The 15,505-nt window shown below is 41.3% G+C and overlaps 1 protein-coding gene across 1 annotated transcript in view; it reads left to right on the top strand.

Moving 5' to 3' along the window:
• Positions 1-173: 173 nt before the first annotated feature.
• LOC137273029 (sodium channel and clathrin linker 1-like) overlaps positions 174-15,505 on the top strand; it is a 32,360-nt gene continuing 17,028 nt past the window's right edge. Inside the window, exons 1-20 of the mRNA XM_067805471.1 lie at positions 174-354; positions 1,228-1,289; positions 1,628-1,668; positions 2,181-2,253; positions 2,476-2,531; positions 3,759-3,909; positions 4,085-4,156; positions 4,321-4,371; positions 4,630-4,700; positions 6,238-6,328; positions 7,596-7,687; positions 8,187-8,273; positions 10,410-10,500; positions 10,873-10,971; positions 11,665-11,736; positions 12,036-12,110; positions 12,577-12,725; positions 13,151-13,343; positions 13,593-13,729; positions 14,137-14,275. Coding sequence (XP_067661572.1) covers positions 318-354; positions 1,228-1,289; positions 1,628-1,668; positions 2,181-2,253; positions 2,476-2,531; positions 3,759-3,909; positions 4,085-4,156; positions 4,321-4,371; positions 4,630-4,700; positions 6,238-6,328; positions 7,596-7,687; positions 8,187-8,273; positions 10,410-10,500; positions 10,873-10,971; positions 11,665-11,736; positions 12,036-12,110; positions 12,577-12,725; positions 13,151-13,343; positions 13,593-13,729; positions 14,137-14,275 — 1,839 coding nt within the window. The 5' untranslated portion in view covers positions 174-317. The remainder of the gene's footprint in view (positions 355-1,227; positions 1,290-1,627; positions 1,669-2,180; positions 2,254-2,475; positions 2,532-3,758; positions 3,910-4,084; positions 4,157-4,320; positions 4,372-4,629; positions 4,701-6,237; positions 6,329-7,595; positions 7,688-8,186; positions 8,274-10,409; positions 10,501-10,872; positions 10,972-11,664; positions 11,737-12,035; positions 12,111-12,576; positions 12,726-13,150; positions 13,344-13,592; positions 13,730-14,136; positions 14,276-15,505) is intronic.

Raw genomic sequence — 15,505 nt, 5'->3', positions numbered from 1 at the left:
GGAATCAGAATGTGGTGTATTTATATTGGATGAAAACCTCGCTCGGTAATAATACAAAAACAGAACAAAATGTGTATCAGATGAATTTGACAATATAATCTTTATCTGTGCAATGTTCATATTTTGGGGCAACTGTCTATTTGTTTACTTTGAAATTCGAAGTGCGGGCTTACATGTAAACAAATATGGCGGCGAAATACAACCGTCGTGTAAATGTCGAGAGAACTTTTCAAGTTTACGATTCTGGCGATTGTCTTTGATATTTCTAATACTTTGTCACCCTCGAGTCGCATCAAACACATTCACATGCAACCAAAATGGCCAACCAAGACCTCGTATTTTTAAATGATCAAGGCAAGTTTTTGTCCAACGAGCATTATTGCTCGTGTTTCAACATGTTAACATAGCCGAGTAAAACACACATTTCTGATTTTTATCTTCTTTATCTATTATGAAGTATGAATAACGTTTCAATAAATAATAGTCAATTATTTGTTAATCTCTACAAAGTACAAATAAACTGTGTCCATAATGTAACTATCATATGAAATAAACAAAAATGCTTTTTGTTATTGGTATGACTATATCAACAATTTCAGATCATACATCATGTTCATGCCCCAGCTAATTTCATGATTATTTGTTGTCCCCCACGTTCTAAGCATCCTTTCCATTTTCATATTTACATCCAAATTATCGAAATTCCGTTGCAAAAATGACATGCATGTTTATGAAAGTATGCACCTCTATTTGTGATGTGCACAAGATCCTAATGAGACAGAGGATCAATGATGCATGAAATATTTCAAAGACCTGATGGCATAGCAATTCATATTACGGATGAGGTTGCCAGATGCTGTTATGAATTTCTATGTGTATTTATGGCGTTGACTGATGGTTAATTTTGAGGGTGAATCCTATGAGCCATGCCTATAAACGCAGTGATTGTTTCTGCTACTACTTTATACACTAGTCATATACGTAATACATAGTTTACATGACCAGTCATTTTCTTAGAATAATTACCTATCTGAAACTCTGAGCACCAGTCACCTAACAATATAGAAATAACATTACAGTTCTTTTGCTAAAAGTTTTGTTTCTAGATAATTAGACATGATATGAAGTTGATGATAAAGTGACTGAATATTAAATCATTATTGTAGTTTGTTTGAGATATGTGTAAGTTTTCATTGTTTATTTGTCATTGTTTGTTTTACTTTACAGTTGTTCGGCTAAATTCTCTGTTGGCCAGCTATCAGAGGAAGTATCCTTCATACACACCAGAGGTGAGGGAGCTCTAAGATAACTATACAATCTGTACATCAAGTTTAAATCTTAATGCTCATGCACTGAACAGAGATCTTGGGACATTTATTGCATTACTGGTCAGTTCAGGACAACCTTTCATCCAACCAGAATCTAGCATATCAGCACCCACATTGGTCACGACAGACCCTATCTAGTGATTAACATACTCTGGATGGTGTGCAGATTCTGGGATCCGTTTCAAAAACTTTCATACTGACTCAAAGTCATTTGGAGAACTATCATCACTGCAGTCTAGTTGTAGATCCATTCATTCATTTTCAAACTTGTTATTGCTTTTTCTTCCTTCTGTCAACAGGCTCAAGGTAGTTCTCTTGTACCAAGCACCACAAACAGGAGGTAATGTACTTTGTAATATTTAGGTTCCATATGGTATATTTAAGGCTACAGCTTGTCAGCTGCAATAAGATTGGCATACAAGGTGTCATTCCATCTTGACATTGACTTGATGTGATGTTGACAAGGGATGCTGCTTGTTTTGTTGTGGTTTCATGTTGATTCTCAGATAACTCTTTTCTTAGGGCACACATTTACCTTAATGGTGTCTTCTTCAGGGCTTACTGAGCATGCTGAGGGGATGATGTTTCCAGGAAGAAAATCCTTTATTATCGATTTTCTTTGTGGACATGCCATTGCTAGATATGGAGAATCATGGATTCCAATTTTATGTTTACCCTGATGATGTTTCTAGGTTTTCAGCACCATATCCATAATTGTGGGACAACATCATCTCAGACTCTTCTCAATACCGTCTGAAGTGGCATTATACTCAGTTCAATTACTCTCTGTTACCTGACTTAGTGATTGACTTTTCATGGGAAATATTGGTGTTGAAATCTGGTTTGTTTCAGTCTCCTGACTCCACTGCTGATCGAGTATGATGGAATCATTCATGCACAAGAAGCTGAAATAAGTAATCAAAAGGTATAAAATCAATAAACCTGATTCTACACTGACGTAGATGTTCAAAACAACACATTTACATGCTGCCTTTTCCTAGTTAAAGTTACTTTGTGCTTTACACATTTCAGGTAATGTATTCCATATCATATTTGTCAGCCCTTTATGAACACCAGTGATTTGAGAAGTTGTCTGTGATCCTTGAAGGGGAAAGTCGGTGCCTTAGTTGTGTTATTTTTTCTTCAGGCTGAGCTGCATAAACTAAGGCAGACTACTGAAGAATTACTCTCAGAAAATGAAAGGTGAGGTTGTGTTTTTAATTACTTCTCTGTCAATTACATGCTAGTTTCTTTGTTCAAAGAAAGCAGATGTGTGTATTGCAGAGAATTTTCACATTGTGTGCCTAGTGGCTGCAAGAGTTGAGATTGATAATTGTGCCGTTTGAGACTGACATCCAATGATCGAGGGGAAAACAAGGCACCTTTGAGGCGGTGATCTGGATATTGGCGCTGTATAAACAAATGTAAATAAATAACATAAAACTACTTAAATACATAAAACATAAACTACTTACAACTGAGTTTATGCTTGATTTATAAAGCTAAAACACAACAAAATCACTATGCTCGATTAACCTTTAATAACAACTTTTGAGAAAATATAGATGTAAATAATCTTTGGCACCAATGAAACAAGGAAATATACAAAGATTTCCGAGCGTTTTCTGAATCTAAATCAATGTGCCGTTTTTCGATCAGCATATCGCAATATGTATCGTTTTCATATCTGAACTGGTAAATACCGATGAACCTGTTGATATTATGAAGCCCTAAAAGAAAGTATATCTCACCTCAGATATTTGCATAAAGCAAAGACTGTTCCATGTTCATGTTTCAGTTATAACATTTACAATAATCTTGTCACTAAGAGTAAGATGGCTTTCTGCATATGAACCCAGTTCAATAAATCAAATTGCTCTTTATCAGGACAGTAGATGACACTTAGATTAGCAATAATTGGGTTTTTTTTCAAATTCCAAAGCATATTTCTCATCAGGAGCACAATAATCATCATAACACACCCTTAAGTTGGGTAACGAATGTGGTTTGATCATAACATCCTGTCTAAATAGCAGCTGCTGACTGGGTGTTCGGTGACAAGTACCATTGTTACTAATTTTGGTGTGTCATGCATGCTGACATGTAGTGAAAATGCATGAAAAGGTTGTTAGTTCAAAGGATGAAAACTGTTGCCTGATCAGTGGCACCCAGTCAGCAGTGTAACTTGCTATTGGATTCTCCTGGACTTCTACACCACATGCACATGATGCTCTCTTCTTTAGCTCTGTTAGATAGGCATGATGTTGAGTCACATTGTCCTTTATATTGTACAAGTGCCCCAAAAAGACAAGAGGGTCCGTATTTAAACATGCTGAATCAATACACTGTTTACTGGCTCTACCCTGCAAACTCCTTAATTGTTATTATGTGATACACTTGTTGTCTGTTATTGTTAGTGGACTGTTTCAGACTGAGTGGCGAACTTCGTAAGAATGTGGAAGATCAGCTGTCATCAGGTTTGGGGATGGTGGGACTATCTGGGGTGGAGGAAGGAACACCTGCACTGGATGATGACCAGATGCTGCTAAACTTCCAGGAACAGCTCAAAATGGCTGCCCAGGTGAGAGAGGAGGGAGAGGGAGTGACGACTGTATAGCCAAAGAGCAGTGATGGCATGTTATCAAGTATGTGTCAATAAGAGTAACCACAGTTTCGATAATAAACAAAAGCGAAATAATAGCACAAAATTATCAATCACACATTCATTATATTAATGTGTTTCATCTTTTCCACAGGAGAAGGAATCAGCTGAGCAGAAATGGAGAGCAGCATCTCAGGAGATCGACCGTCTGGAAAAAGAGCTAGAGGTCAGTCAAGGTCACTCAAGTAGTTGAATACATGCTGTAATTCCTTGTGGACCAGATATTCATTGGTTTGAACCAGACCATGTCGCTGGTTAAACTGTCATTGATTGCATTTAGATACATGTATTCTACATTTTTTATGAAAAATTCTGGATGCTTTGTTCCAGGCTGAGAAGGAATCCCATCAGTGGAGGGTGGTGGAACAACAAGCACACCAGGTACAGTGAGAAATGCCTACATGCAGCACATGACAAAGATCTGCTAAGGCCACATGGAAGTATTCTTTGAATTAATGCATTTTTTTATACATTTTTGACATTTGAAGGCATTTTAGATATGGATTGTTTTATAGCAAATCTCTTGTTACAATTCATGAAATATTTGCTGCTTTACTTGAGGATAAAGAGGATAAAGAACCTTGAGGACAAGCTGAGTGATAAGCTGTCCTGTTAAACTCTGTACTGAATGTTTCCTAGGTCAAGGAGCAGTACATGCAGAGTATGGCTTCGGTCACAGCCCAGGTGGAAACACTGCAGAAGGAACTCAGGTGAGCAGGATTCAACAATAGGTCAGTGCTTGGTGCTGGTTGTGACCGGTTATAACTCCTGTAGGATTCCAGAGCTCTGGTATCTGTCCAGGCAAATGGTTGATTACAGATGGACGTGAGGACATAACAAAGGGAAATAACTCATAGTTGACTTCTGAAGCCAGTGCTGCAAACGGGGAAGTGGTGCAGTATCTGGACAAGTTCTTGCACATATCGTATAGAGAGAAAACAACAAAGTGTTAGTTGTGTGTCATATTACAATGTAATTCTCAGGCCTTGTTTGATTTTGAGACATGGATAGTGTGATGCTCCTACTCCTCACAGTCCTAGAACAGAGCCCCATATCACCTCACTGCCATGACCATTTTAACTGTATGGTACACTCTCAAGGGATACAATACCCACAACATTACAGATATTTAGTACAGCCAGGTGAGAAACAGATGAGAATTTTCCACAAAATTTCACGGATTTGATCACACTGGAGTCAATCCCAAAATCCCCAATTCATTTTCCTCATTTTTCACTCACCCTCCCCCACCGTTCTCATCCCTGCACATGAACACTAGCTATATAGCATTTGCTTGTGAGACTCCATGACTTGTTTGATAGTGTATCATTGGTCCATGCTTCTGACTGATTATCTAGAGAATCCTGTTTTCTGTCTAGCGTACAACTGACTGTTGCATTAAACATCATTCACTCACTTGTATTCAAAACCTTGTTGACATCGGCACTGTGATTTAACTCAAACGGTTTTTCACAGCTGTGTTGGTTGGTTGTTGGTAAACGCACACTCATCAATATTCCAGCAAAATGGTGGCAGTCTGTAAACAATCAAGTCTGGACCAGATTATCTAGTGATCAGCTTCATGAGCATCATGGTACAACCAAGTCAGTGAACCTGACCTCCATATTCCTTTAATCAACTCAGACAAATGCAGAAACTTTCTAGGCACTAGCACTGTGATATAATTGAACCATGGCAGTGGTAGTTACAGTTGACAAACAAATTCAGCCTTGATTATGAACATACAGTCTGAATTTTGGACTCAGTATGACTGGTTTGTAAGTACATAAATACTTTATTTCATTTCACATCTATTTTCATTATTAAAATGTCAGACTCCAAGCATCACTGTTTCAATAGTATATATTTACATTGGGTTTCCAGCTCTTGTTCCATCATCAGATATGTTTCTCACCCTAAGAAGTGTTACACTTGAACTGCTCTGTCCCACCCATTACTCATCTAAGGACAACACCCATGGATTGTGGTTTAATCCCTGTCCTTGTCATACCAAACTACATTAAAAGATGGTACTTATTTTGTTTTCATGCCTCGCTTGTGGTAGTAACATTTGTTTCATAGATTTAGGATTTGTGCCCTTAATCCCTTATTATTAGCTGGATAGAGGATCTAGACTTATGTCTAAAATCACACACTGGTAATACATGTTCTCTCAACAATGGTGGCCTGTTTAAAGGTTGGCAGCACTCTTAAACACATTAGAAAGGTGACAATACTCTGTTCCAGGCTAGCCAGAACAGAGTTGGTGACCTCGGAACAGCTGATCAAGGACCAGAAGAGGACAATAGCTGACCTCCAGTCACAGCTGTCATGGAAGGTGAGTTCTTATACACTGTGGTTAAATGATGTACATCATGGAAAAGTGAGATCATTTACACTGGTGACGGTGAAGTAATAAAATGTTCAGTGATTAAGGTAAGATCATGTACACCAGTAAGGTAAGATCATGTACACCAGTAAGGTAAGATCATGTACACCAGTATGGTAAGATGATGTACACCAGTAAGGTAAGATCATATACACCAGTAAGGTAGGATCATGTACACCAGTAAGGTGAGATCATGTGCACCAGTAAGGTAAGGTGATGTACACCAGTAAGGTAAGATTATGTACACCAGTAAGGTAAGAGCATGTACACCAGTAAGGTGAGATCATGTACACCAGTAAGGTGAGATTATGGACACCAGTAAGGTAAGATTATGTACACCAGGAAAGGAGGATCATGTACACCAGTAAGGTGAGATCATGTACACCAGTAAGGTGAGATCATGTACACCAGTACAGTAAGATCATGTACACCAGTAAGGAGAGATATCATGTACACCAGTAAGGTGAGATCATGTACACCAGTAAGGTGAGATCATGTACACCAGTAAGGTAAGATCATGTACACCAGTAAGGTGAGATGTCATGTACACCAGTAAGGTGAAATCATGTACACCAGTACAGTAAGATCATGTACACCAGTAGGGTAAGATCATGTACACCAGTAAGGTGAGATAATGTACACCATTAAGATGAGGTCATGTACACCAGTAAGGTGAGATCATGTACACCAGTAAGATGAGATCATGTACACCAGTAAGGTAAAATCATGTACACCAGTAAGGTTAGATTGTGTACACCAGTAAGGTAAGATCATGTACACCAGTAAGGTAAGATCATGTACACCAGTAAGGTAAGATCATGTACACCAGTAAGGTGAAATTGTGAACTACAGGGAAAGTGAAATCCTGTACACTGGAGGAAAGTGAGATTATGTACACAAGCAGATGGGTTTTGGGTGTGACAAGCGAACACTTTAACCACTGGGCTACCCCACCATTCCCCCTTTGAAAATGGGATCATGTTCTTCAGGGAAGGAGCGATCATGTACTCATGTGGAAGGTGAGCATTACCACCAGTGAGGAAATGCTAGAAAAACTGTGTAAGATCATTTACAAACAGGTTCTTTATTCATTCAAATGTCTTCAGAGAAAATGACCTTGTAATGGAATGTACTGTATGTATGATCATATGTTCAAGTGATGTTAATGTACAAGCCTTGACCTGACTGAACAAGTGAACTGTTGGTGTTTTGTCAGGACCAGGAGAGAGCAGAGGTAATATTCAAGGAAGGCATCACTGACACAAAGCTCATAGAACTGAAAAAAATTATGGAAGATCTCAAACACCAGTAAGTAGATCTATCTTGTAAATGTGGATGAGAGTGTGGATGTTGGTGTGAATGTGAATGTGGGTGAGAGTATGGATGTTGGTGTGAATGTGAATGTTAATGAGAGTATGGATGTTGGTGTGAATGTTGGTGTAAATGTGGATTAATATGTTTAATATGAGTTTATGTGAATGTGGCTGTGCATGTGGATATGGATGTTTATGTGGGTATGGATGTGAATGTAGGTGTGGGTGTGAATGTAGGTGTAGATGGAGGTGTGGGTGTTGATGAGTGTGCATGCAAATGTGGGTATGTATATGAGTGTGAATGTAGGTATGGATGTGGGTGTGGATGTGGGTAGTGTATGTGTGTGAGTGTGAATGTAGGTGTCTGTGTTTAGGTGGGTTTGAATGTGAGTGTGAATGTAGATTTTGATGTGGATGAGTGTGGATGTGATGTGGATTGTGTAAACCAGGAAATAAATGTCACATTCTTTTTGATTAATGGATTTCTATTGCAGACTGTCACTGGCCAGTAGAGAAAACGGAGAGCTGAAGCGAGACAAGACTGCTATGGAGACAAGAGTCTCTGAACTTCAGAAGAGAAAGTGAGTTTTCCTCATTTTGCTAAATGCACATTAAACACTTGATGTCAAAATTAGGTAAACTGGGTCAGAATGGCCTCACGGGTCTTTTTCCTGTGAGCAGATTTGTATCACTGTGTCTTTCTACGATATAATAGTTGTGGCTTATATACCTTGACACAGACTTATGGAAGCTATACAGTGATGGTCACTTCATGTTATTCCCTGTAAGCCTGGATTCAGGAATAATAAATAAAAACAAAACCTGTTCAGGCTATTGAAAAGATTAAAAGGACCAGAACTATGAATGAGTGTGATGAATCCTACTTTGATTCTGCAGCCCTTAATTTCCCATCACGATATGTGACCCAGCTGAGGGTGATGTGTAGTACGCTGTGAGAGTGATGTGTGGTACCCAGTTGAGGGTGATGTGTAGTATGCTGTGAGAGTGATGTGTGGTACCCAGTTGAGGGTGATGTGTAGTACTCTGTGACAGTGATGTGTGGTACCCAGTTGAGGGTGATGTGTAGTACTCTGTGAGAGTGATGTGTGGTACCCAGTTGAGGGTGATGTGTAGTACTCTGTGACAGTGATGTGTGGTACCCAGTTGAGGGTGATGTGTAGTATGCTGTGAGAGTGATGTGTGGTACCCAGTTGAGGGTGATGTGTAGTACTCTGTGACAGTGATGTGTGGTACCCAGTTGAGGGTGATGTGTAGTACTCTGTGACAGTGATGTGTGGTACCCAGTTGAGGGTGATGTGTAGTACGCTGTGAGAGTGATGTGTGGTACCCAGTTGAGGGTGATGTGTAGTACTCTGTGACAGTGATGTGTGGTACCCAGTTGAGGGTGATGTGTAGTAAGCTGTGACAGTGATGTGTGGTACCCAGTTGAGGGTGATGTGTAGTATGCCGTGAGAGTGATGTGTGGTACCCAGTTGAGGGTGATGTGTAGTATGCTGTGACAGTGATGTGTGGTACCCAGTTGAGGGTGATGTGTAGTATGCTGTGAGAGTGATGTGTGGTACCCAGTTGAGGGTGATGTGTAGTATGCCGTGAGAGTGATGTGTGGTACCCAGTTGAGGGTGATGTGTAGTATGCTGTGAGAGTGATGTGTGGTACCCAGTTGAGGGTGATGTGTAGTATGCTGTGACAGTGATGTGTGGTACCCAGTTGAGGGTGATGTGTAGTACGCTGTGACAGTGATGTGTGGTACCCAGTTGAGGGTGATGTGTAGTACGCTGTGAGAGTGATGTGTGGTACCCAGTTGAGGGTGATGTGTAGTACTCTGTGAGAGTGATGTGTGGTACCCAGTTGAGGGTGATGTGTAGTACTCTGTGAGAGTGATGTGTGGTACCCAGTTGAGGGTGATGTGTAGTACTCTGTGAGAGTGATGTGTGGTACCCAGTTGAGGGTGATGTGTAGTACGCTGTGAGAGTGATGTGTGGTACCCAGTTGAGGGTGATGTGTAGTATGCCGTGAGAGTGATGTGTGGTACCCAGTTGAGGGTGATGTGTAGTACGCTGTGAGAGTGATGTGTGGTACCCAGTTGAGGGTGATGTGTAGTATGCTGTGACAGTGATGTGTGGTACCCAGTTGAGGGTGATGTGTAGTACTCTGTGACAGTGATGTGTGGTACCCAGTTGAGGGTGATGTGTAGTACTCTGTGACAGTGATGTGTGGTACCCAGTTGAGGGTGATGTGTAGTACGCTGTGAGAGTGATGTGTGGTACCCAGTTGAGGGTGATGTGTAGTATGCTGTGACAGTGATGTGTGGTACCCAGTTGAGGGTGATGTGTAGTACGCTGTGACAGTGATGTGTGGTACCCAGTTGAGGGTGATGTGTAGTACGCTGTGACAGTGATGTGTGGTACCCAGCTGAGGGTGATGTGTAGTACGCTGTGACAGTGATGTGTGGTACCCAGCTGAGGGTGATGTGTAGTATGCTGTGACAGTGATGTGTGGTACCCAGTTGAGGGTGATGTGTAGTACACTGTGAGAGTGATGTGTGGTACCCAGTTGAGGGTGATGTGTAGTACTCTGTGACAGTGATGTGTGGTACCCAGTTGAGGGTGATGTGTAGTATGCTGTGAGAGTGATGTGTGGTACCCAGTTGAGGGTGATGCATGGTATCCATCTGAGTGTGGTGTTTATTGTTACAGTTATGATCTGGAGAAGAAGGAAACTGAAGCCATTATTAGGGTGCAGGAAGCAGTACAGATGGTGGAGAACGCCATGCTGGAGAAAGATCAGGTAAGTCAGAGGTCAACGTGTTGAAAGGATTAAAACCATCTAAGCCATTGACCCTGTACTCATATTCCTATGTCCACCCAACTGATTGGGTAGTCAGTCATGTGAAATCACAAGGTGAATGAAGTTAAGTGTAGTGTGTATGCACACTGAATTATTATAACAAATAGTTGGGGCGTGACGTAAAGTGTTTCAATGTTTTTATGTGTATGATACATTGTACAAGGTGCAGCTAATGTAATCTGTTGCTGAAGCTGTGGGTGTGTGAAGATAGAACAGACATAGTTCTATTACCGTTTTAGGAAATAAGCCTGGGTCGTCGATAGTCTATGTGATTTAGAGTCACATAACGAAGTTCCACACGTCATGTTCCAGGCTGAGGTGCAGAGTCGGCAGAAAGACAATGAGATTGAACAGATACAGGGTGTCATCGGCAAACTCATTAACGAAGCCGGAGTCCGGACACGACAAGAGGTAAGAAACTGTGTTAATCGTTATCTCGACCAGGCAGTAGTATGAATGTGTGAGTGGGGTTGAAAACAGATCAACAGTTTCAGTGATGTGCCTTCATCATTACCATTAAACTTATTAGTGTTTCCTCCAGAGCGTTTTAGAAGGGCGCTGCGCCCTGCCCTTTTCTTCTGGCGCCCTGCCCTTTTCTTCTGGCGCCCTGCCCTTTCTTCTGGCGCCCTGCCCCTTTTTAATGCGCTCTGCCCGGTACTTGCTAGTTGTGACGGAGCACAGGAACAGACTGAAAGTCCGCAACTGTAACAAGCATATAATGATCAGCCTAAACACTGACAGCCACAATGACTTCGACTTGGAAGCTGTTGTGAAAGACCGGAGAAAAAAGCAAAGGAGACTGTAGGTTAATGATACATGAGACTCAATCTGATCATTTTGTTTTGGTTTTTATTGTGGTTTGTGCCCTTTTCAAACTAGAGTGCCCTTTTCTGTAGAATCTTCACCCTGCCCTTTTTGTGGTCTGGAGGAAACACTACTTACGGCTACGGGGTGGTGATGAGTTTTATACAGAAGCATGTACAATGTGAATGCCACCACATCACATTTTGTTAATCAGAGCTGTTAGTGTTTTGTGATCATGTTAGTACTCTTAGCAGTGCCAGTGTCTAACTGATGCCTACATATTCTCCCTTCTCTTCTCAGGTTGATGCAGTGAGGAAACAGTGCAATGAGAGAATTGGCAAACTTACAGATGAAGTCCACTCCCTGGAGATGGTGAGTCTGACATGTTGTACACCCTGTGTTTTGTCTTGTCCTCAGTTTATATGGTACAAGTTTTGCTGTAGCTTTTGATTGATGTGAAATCCGTCAGCCTGAGGTGACACTGCTATGTACATCATATCGTACTACAACTGAGAGAAGCATACAACTTATTACAGGAACAATGTAAACAGTATATCATTTGGAGTTCAGAATTTCTGTGTATGCTTTTCAAACAGTACATCTGTATCACCTGAAGTTGGGTGTTAATGATGGGCATCAACAAGTCTGTAAGTAGCATGATGACATTCCAGGAAGGAGCTGAGCGCGAGGCCCAGATTGAGAGACTTGTGAGGGAGAAGAGATCGGTGGAGTCCGAGTTAGAAAAGGTTAGTAATGTTACTCATTCCTCAGAACAATTACCTCCCAATTCAGAAACTCAGGTTGTAGAGAAGCAATGACTCAGGACCCATTAGTGTGTATTTACTTTATTACTCAACAACCTTTGTAAAGTTCAAAAGGAAATCAAGGATTATACAGTGAGCATTGAACTTGATTCAGATCCTACAATATTAAACCTGACCAAACCTGACCTTTACCCTGGTCCCTACCTGATCTTTACCAAGGTGACTACCCTAGCATCTAGCATTGCCCTTACACTGGCCTGTCTCTCAACCCTATTCCCAGTACATACTATCACCCCTTCCCTGCAATTATGCTTGTCCGTACATGCCTGTGCCCTTACTTCAAATTTACCCTTGGCCTGTACCCAGAGTCTGGTCAGAATGACGTTCCAGTCTTTGAAGAAGCATCTTAGGTCAACAACATTTTTGTGTCCTCTTTTACATGTTACAGATCTACAAGGATGGTATAGTGCAGGGATCCAAACAACACAGTGCATACGAGGACCTGAACCGGCGAGCTATTGATGCCGAGAGACGGCGAGATGAGGCCGAACTGAAGGCGGACACACTGGAGTCTACACTCAAGCGGGAATCCATGAAGTGAGAATTGTCATCTGGTCAAAGTGACCTACCATGTATTTGATCAAATGCTCTACTTCATCTTTATTTGCTGATCATTATCTTTCTCTCATCTGCATGGAATGATCATTTATGTCTTTACAGTATCCTTTCCACTGTGAAGACACTGAATTTCAATTTAGATATGTATTTGTTATTGTCACTTTGGAAACTGTTGTCTCAGAATCTTGCCTGTATTGTTGGTTGTGGGTTCCCAAGATTAGGATGTTGATTGGTCACTGTATACCAAGTCTATGGTTTCCCCCAGTTATTAAGATATAAAACTTGTTGGTTCACACCGATTGAGTTCATTGGTTCGTGAGCACCATACAAAATCTGTGGGTTCAACCCAACTATAATAGTTAGGTCAGCACCAAAGCCACTCACCCACCTGTCTCCCTGTACAGCTCTGAACAGCTGAAGAACCAGCTGGAGTCTCAGCTCAGTGGGATGAGGGAACGCCTGATGGCCATGGAGCTGGAGTTTGAGAACCTAAACGACGATCGTGTCCGCTACCTTGATGAGATCGACAAGCTGAAGCGTCAGCTCCAGACTGCCCAGCAGGATAAGGAAGCTGCTCAGAGGAAGTACAACAAGCAGGTGAGCTGTCAGGATGAGCGTACTGCATTCTTTTCCTAATGCACCATCAGGTAGTTCATGGGTGGTAAATTTATGTTAAGATTTACATAAGCACATAAGCCAGATTCTTACCAATTCACTTTGTTTTTACTAAAATAACAGTAAACAATGACTATGCTTCAAAGGAAGGATATTTGCATCACACACACTCACACTAACAATGTGATAGTATAGCAAATGCAACTGTAGCTGTTGTATTATCCTGTGCAGTCAGTGATGATGGAGCAGGGACAGCAGCTTAAGATGCGGGACTACGAGGTGAAGCTGCAGTCAACAGAGGATGCCAACAGACAGACCATGGTGGAGCTCCGCAAACTCCTCAATGCCCAGCAGAGAATGAGTGCTAGGTAATGGTTTAATTTACTCAGGAGGTGTAGCTTAGTGGTTAAAATGTTGGATCTTGACGTAGAAAGCCTGGATTCGATTCCCAACATGGGTGCAATGTGAGAAGTCCATTTTTTAGATCCCCTGCTGTGATATTGCTGGAATATTGCTAAAAGCAGCGTAAGAATCTAACTCATTTGCCTCAGCCAGGAACATTTGTAAATGACAGGGACTTTACAATGATTGTTACATGCCACTGGTACAAGGATACAGAATGGATACACAGGAAATGGCATCTACCAAAGTCTCATCCTGGTTTTAACTGTTGTTCTGATCTATGGTGGATCACTGTTCTATGAGTCAAGACGTATGTTTAATTGTTGTTGAGATTTTGAAAAAAAAGGTCCACTTCAAAACATTGTAACTTCAGGTGGAAAGAGGAATGCAATACTATTACGCAGAAATTTGAGGTCAAGGTCACAGATCTGAGGTCAGAGGTCAGCATGTTAAAACGGCGAAATGAAGAGTTAACATCACTGCTGAAGGAGAGTCAAGAGAAGACAATTGAGGTTGGTCAGATTGTCATGTGAAAATTCTGATTATGCTGAGATTTTAATATATACTATAATAATTCTCTATCCCTAGGATGATAAAAATCATTACCATCATGTTCATTTAACATTTTTAAGAGTTTATGAGCATTTCATTCCTTTAGTAAACTGGATGTACTAGCTTTGGGTTTGGATTCCAGACTCTACCTGATAATGATCCTTGATCTTTCCACAGTGTACATACACCGCATAGATATTGGTTTGAGACCAGTAGTATAGGGAATGACAGTTCTAAAACACTTTCAAGAAAAGTCTCTACAAAGCCTTATTTACTAAATAAGGCTTTGGTTGGGCCCTTAGCTCTTGCTACTATTACCCCTACTACTTAACGTGTGTTGGAGGTAACACTGTGCCGTACGGTACGATCAATAATTCTTCTCTTACAAACCCCCTACCCGGCCCATCCCTCAAGTAGTACAAGTTAGGTTCGTCGGCTTTCATATCCACTTTATCTATGTTGTAAGTTTTGACTGACCATATAGGATCGGTGGCCCGCTTACGGCTATCACCCTCGTGTTCCCCCGGCTGGTATAGATACCTCACACTATAAAAAAGTTGGCGGCCTATGTCACGTTTATATCGATGAAACAGTTTAATGTGAACCGCCTACGATCACTTTGGTGTTCGTAATAAAGGCTTGCTGGGCTTTTTGTATCCCCTGTTCTATGTACTTTTTTTTCTCGTCCTCGCTGATAGCAGACTTACGAGACTTGGATCGAATATCTTGTTTCATTCCGTTATATTTTTTGAGTTCAGAGAGGATTAAACGAAACTCCTCTTCTGAGATCTTACTGTCAGAGAGTGCCGTGGAAATACGCTCACTCACTGTGTTCAGCTTTGCTTCGGCCAGAACCCTGATCTCGTCGTGTTTCAATGCCTTACGATGAAGTCTGCGTGATACTAACTTAAGCGCCAACCCTAACACCCCTGCCACCCCAGCTGTTATTTCAAAACCTAGCACTATAGGTGCAGCCACGATGGTAGCCAACAACCCAACGCCTGCCGCCCCTAGTCCCATGCTGGTTGCCATAAGGGTAGTGTCAGCCCCGTCCACGATATTGAAAGCTCTATTGTACTTCTTACATAGTGCTTTCCGCGTGTCACGGTCTTGTTCTAGTTGACGTTTCACATCACATAACTGCCTCAAGCGGAACCCATCTACGGTTTCCAACGTCTTCGCTACTTCCT

Source organism: Haliotis asinina, chromosome 2, assembly GCF_037392515.1.
Source record: "Haliotis asinina isolate JCU_RB_2024 chromosome 2, JCU_Hal_asi_v2, whole genome shotgun sequence".
Taxonomy (NCBI): Eukaryota; Metazoa; Mollusca; class Gastropoda; order Lepetellida; family Haliotidae; genus Haliotis; species Haliotis asinina.
This window is presented reverse-complemented; position numbering and strand designations above follow the sequence as displayed.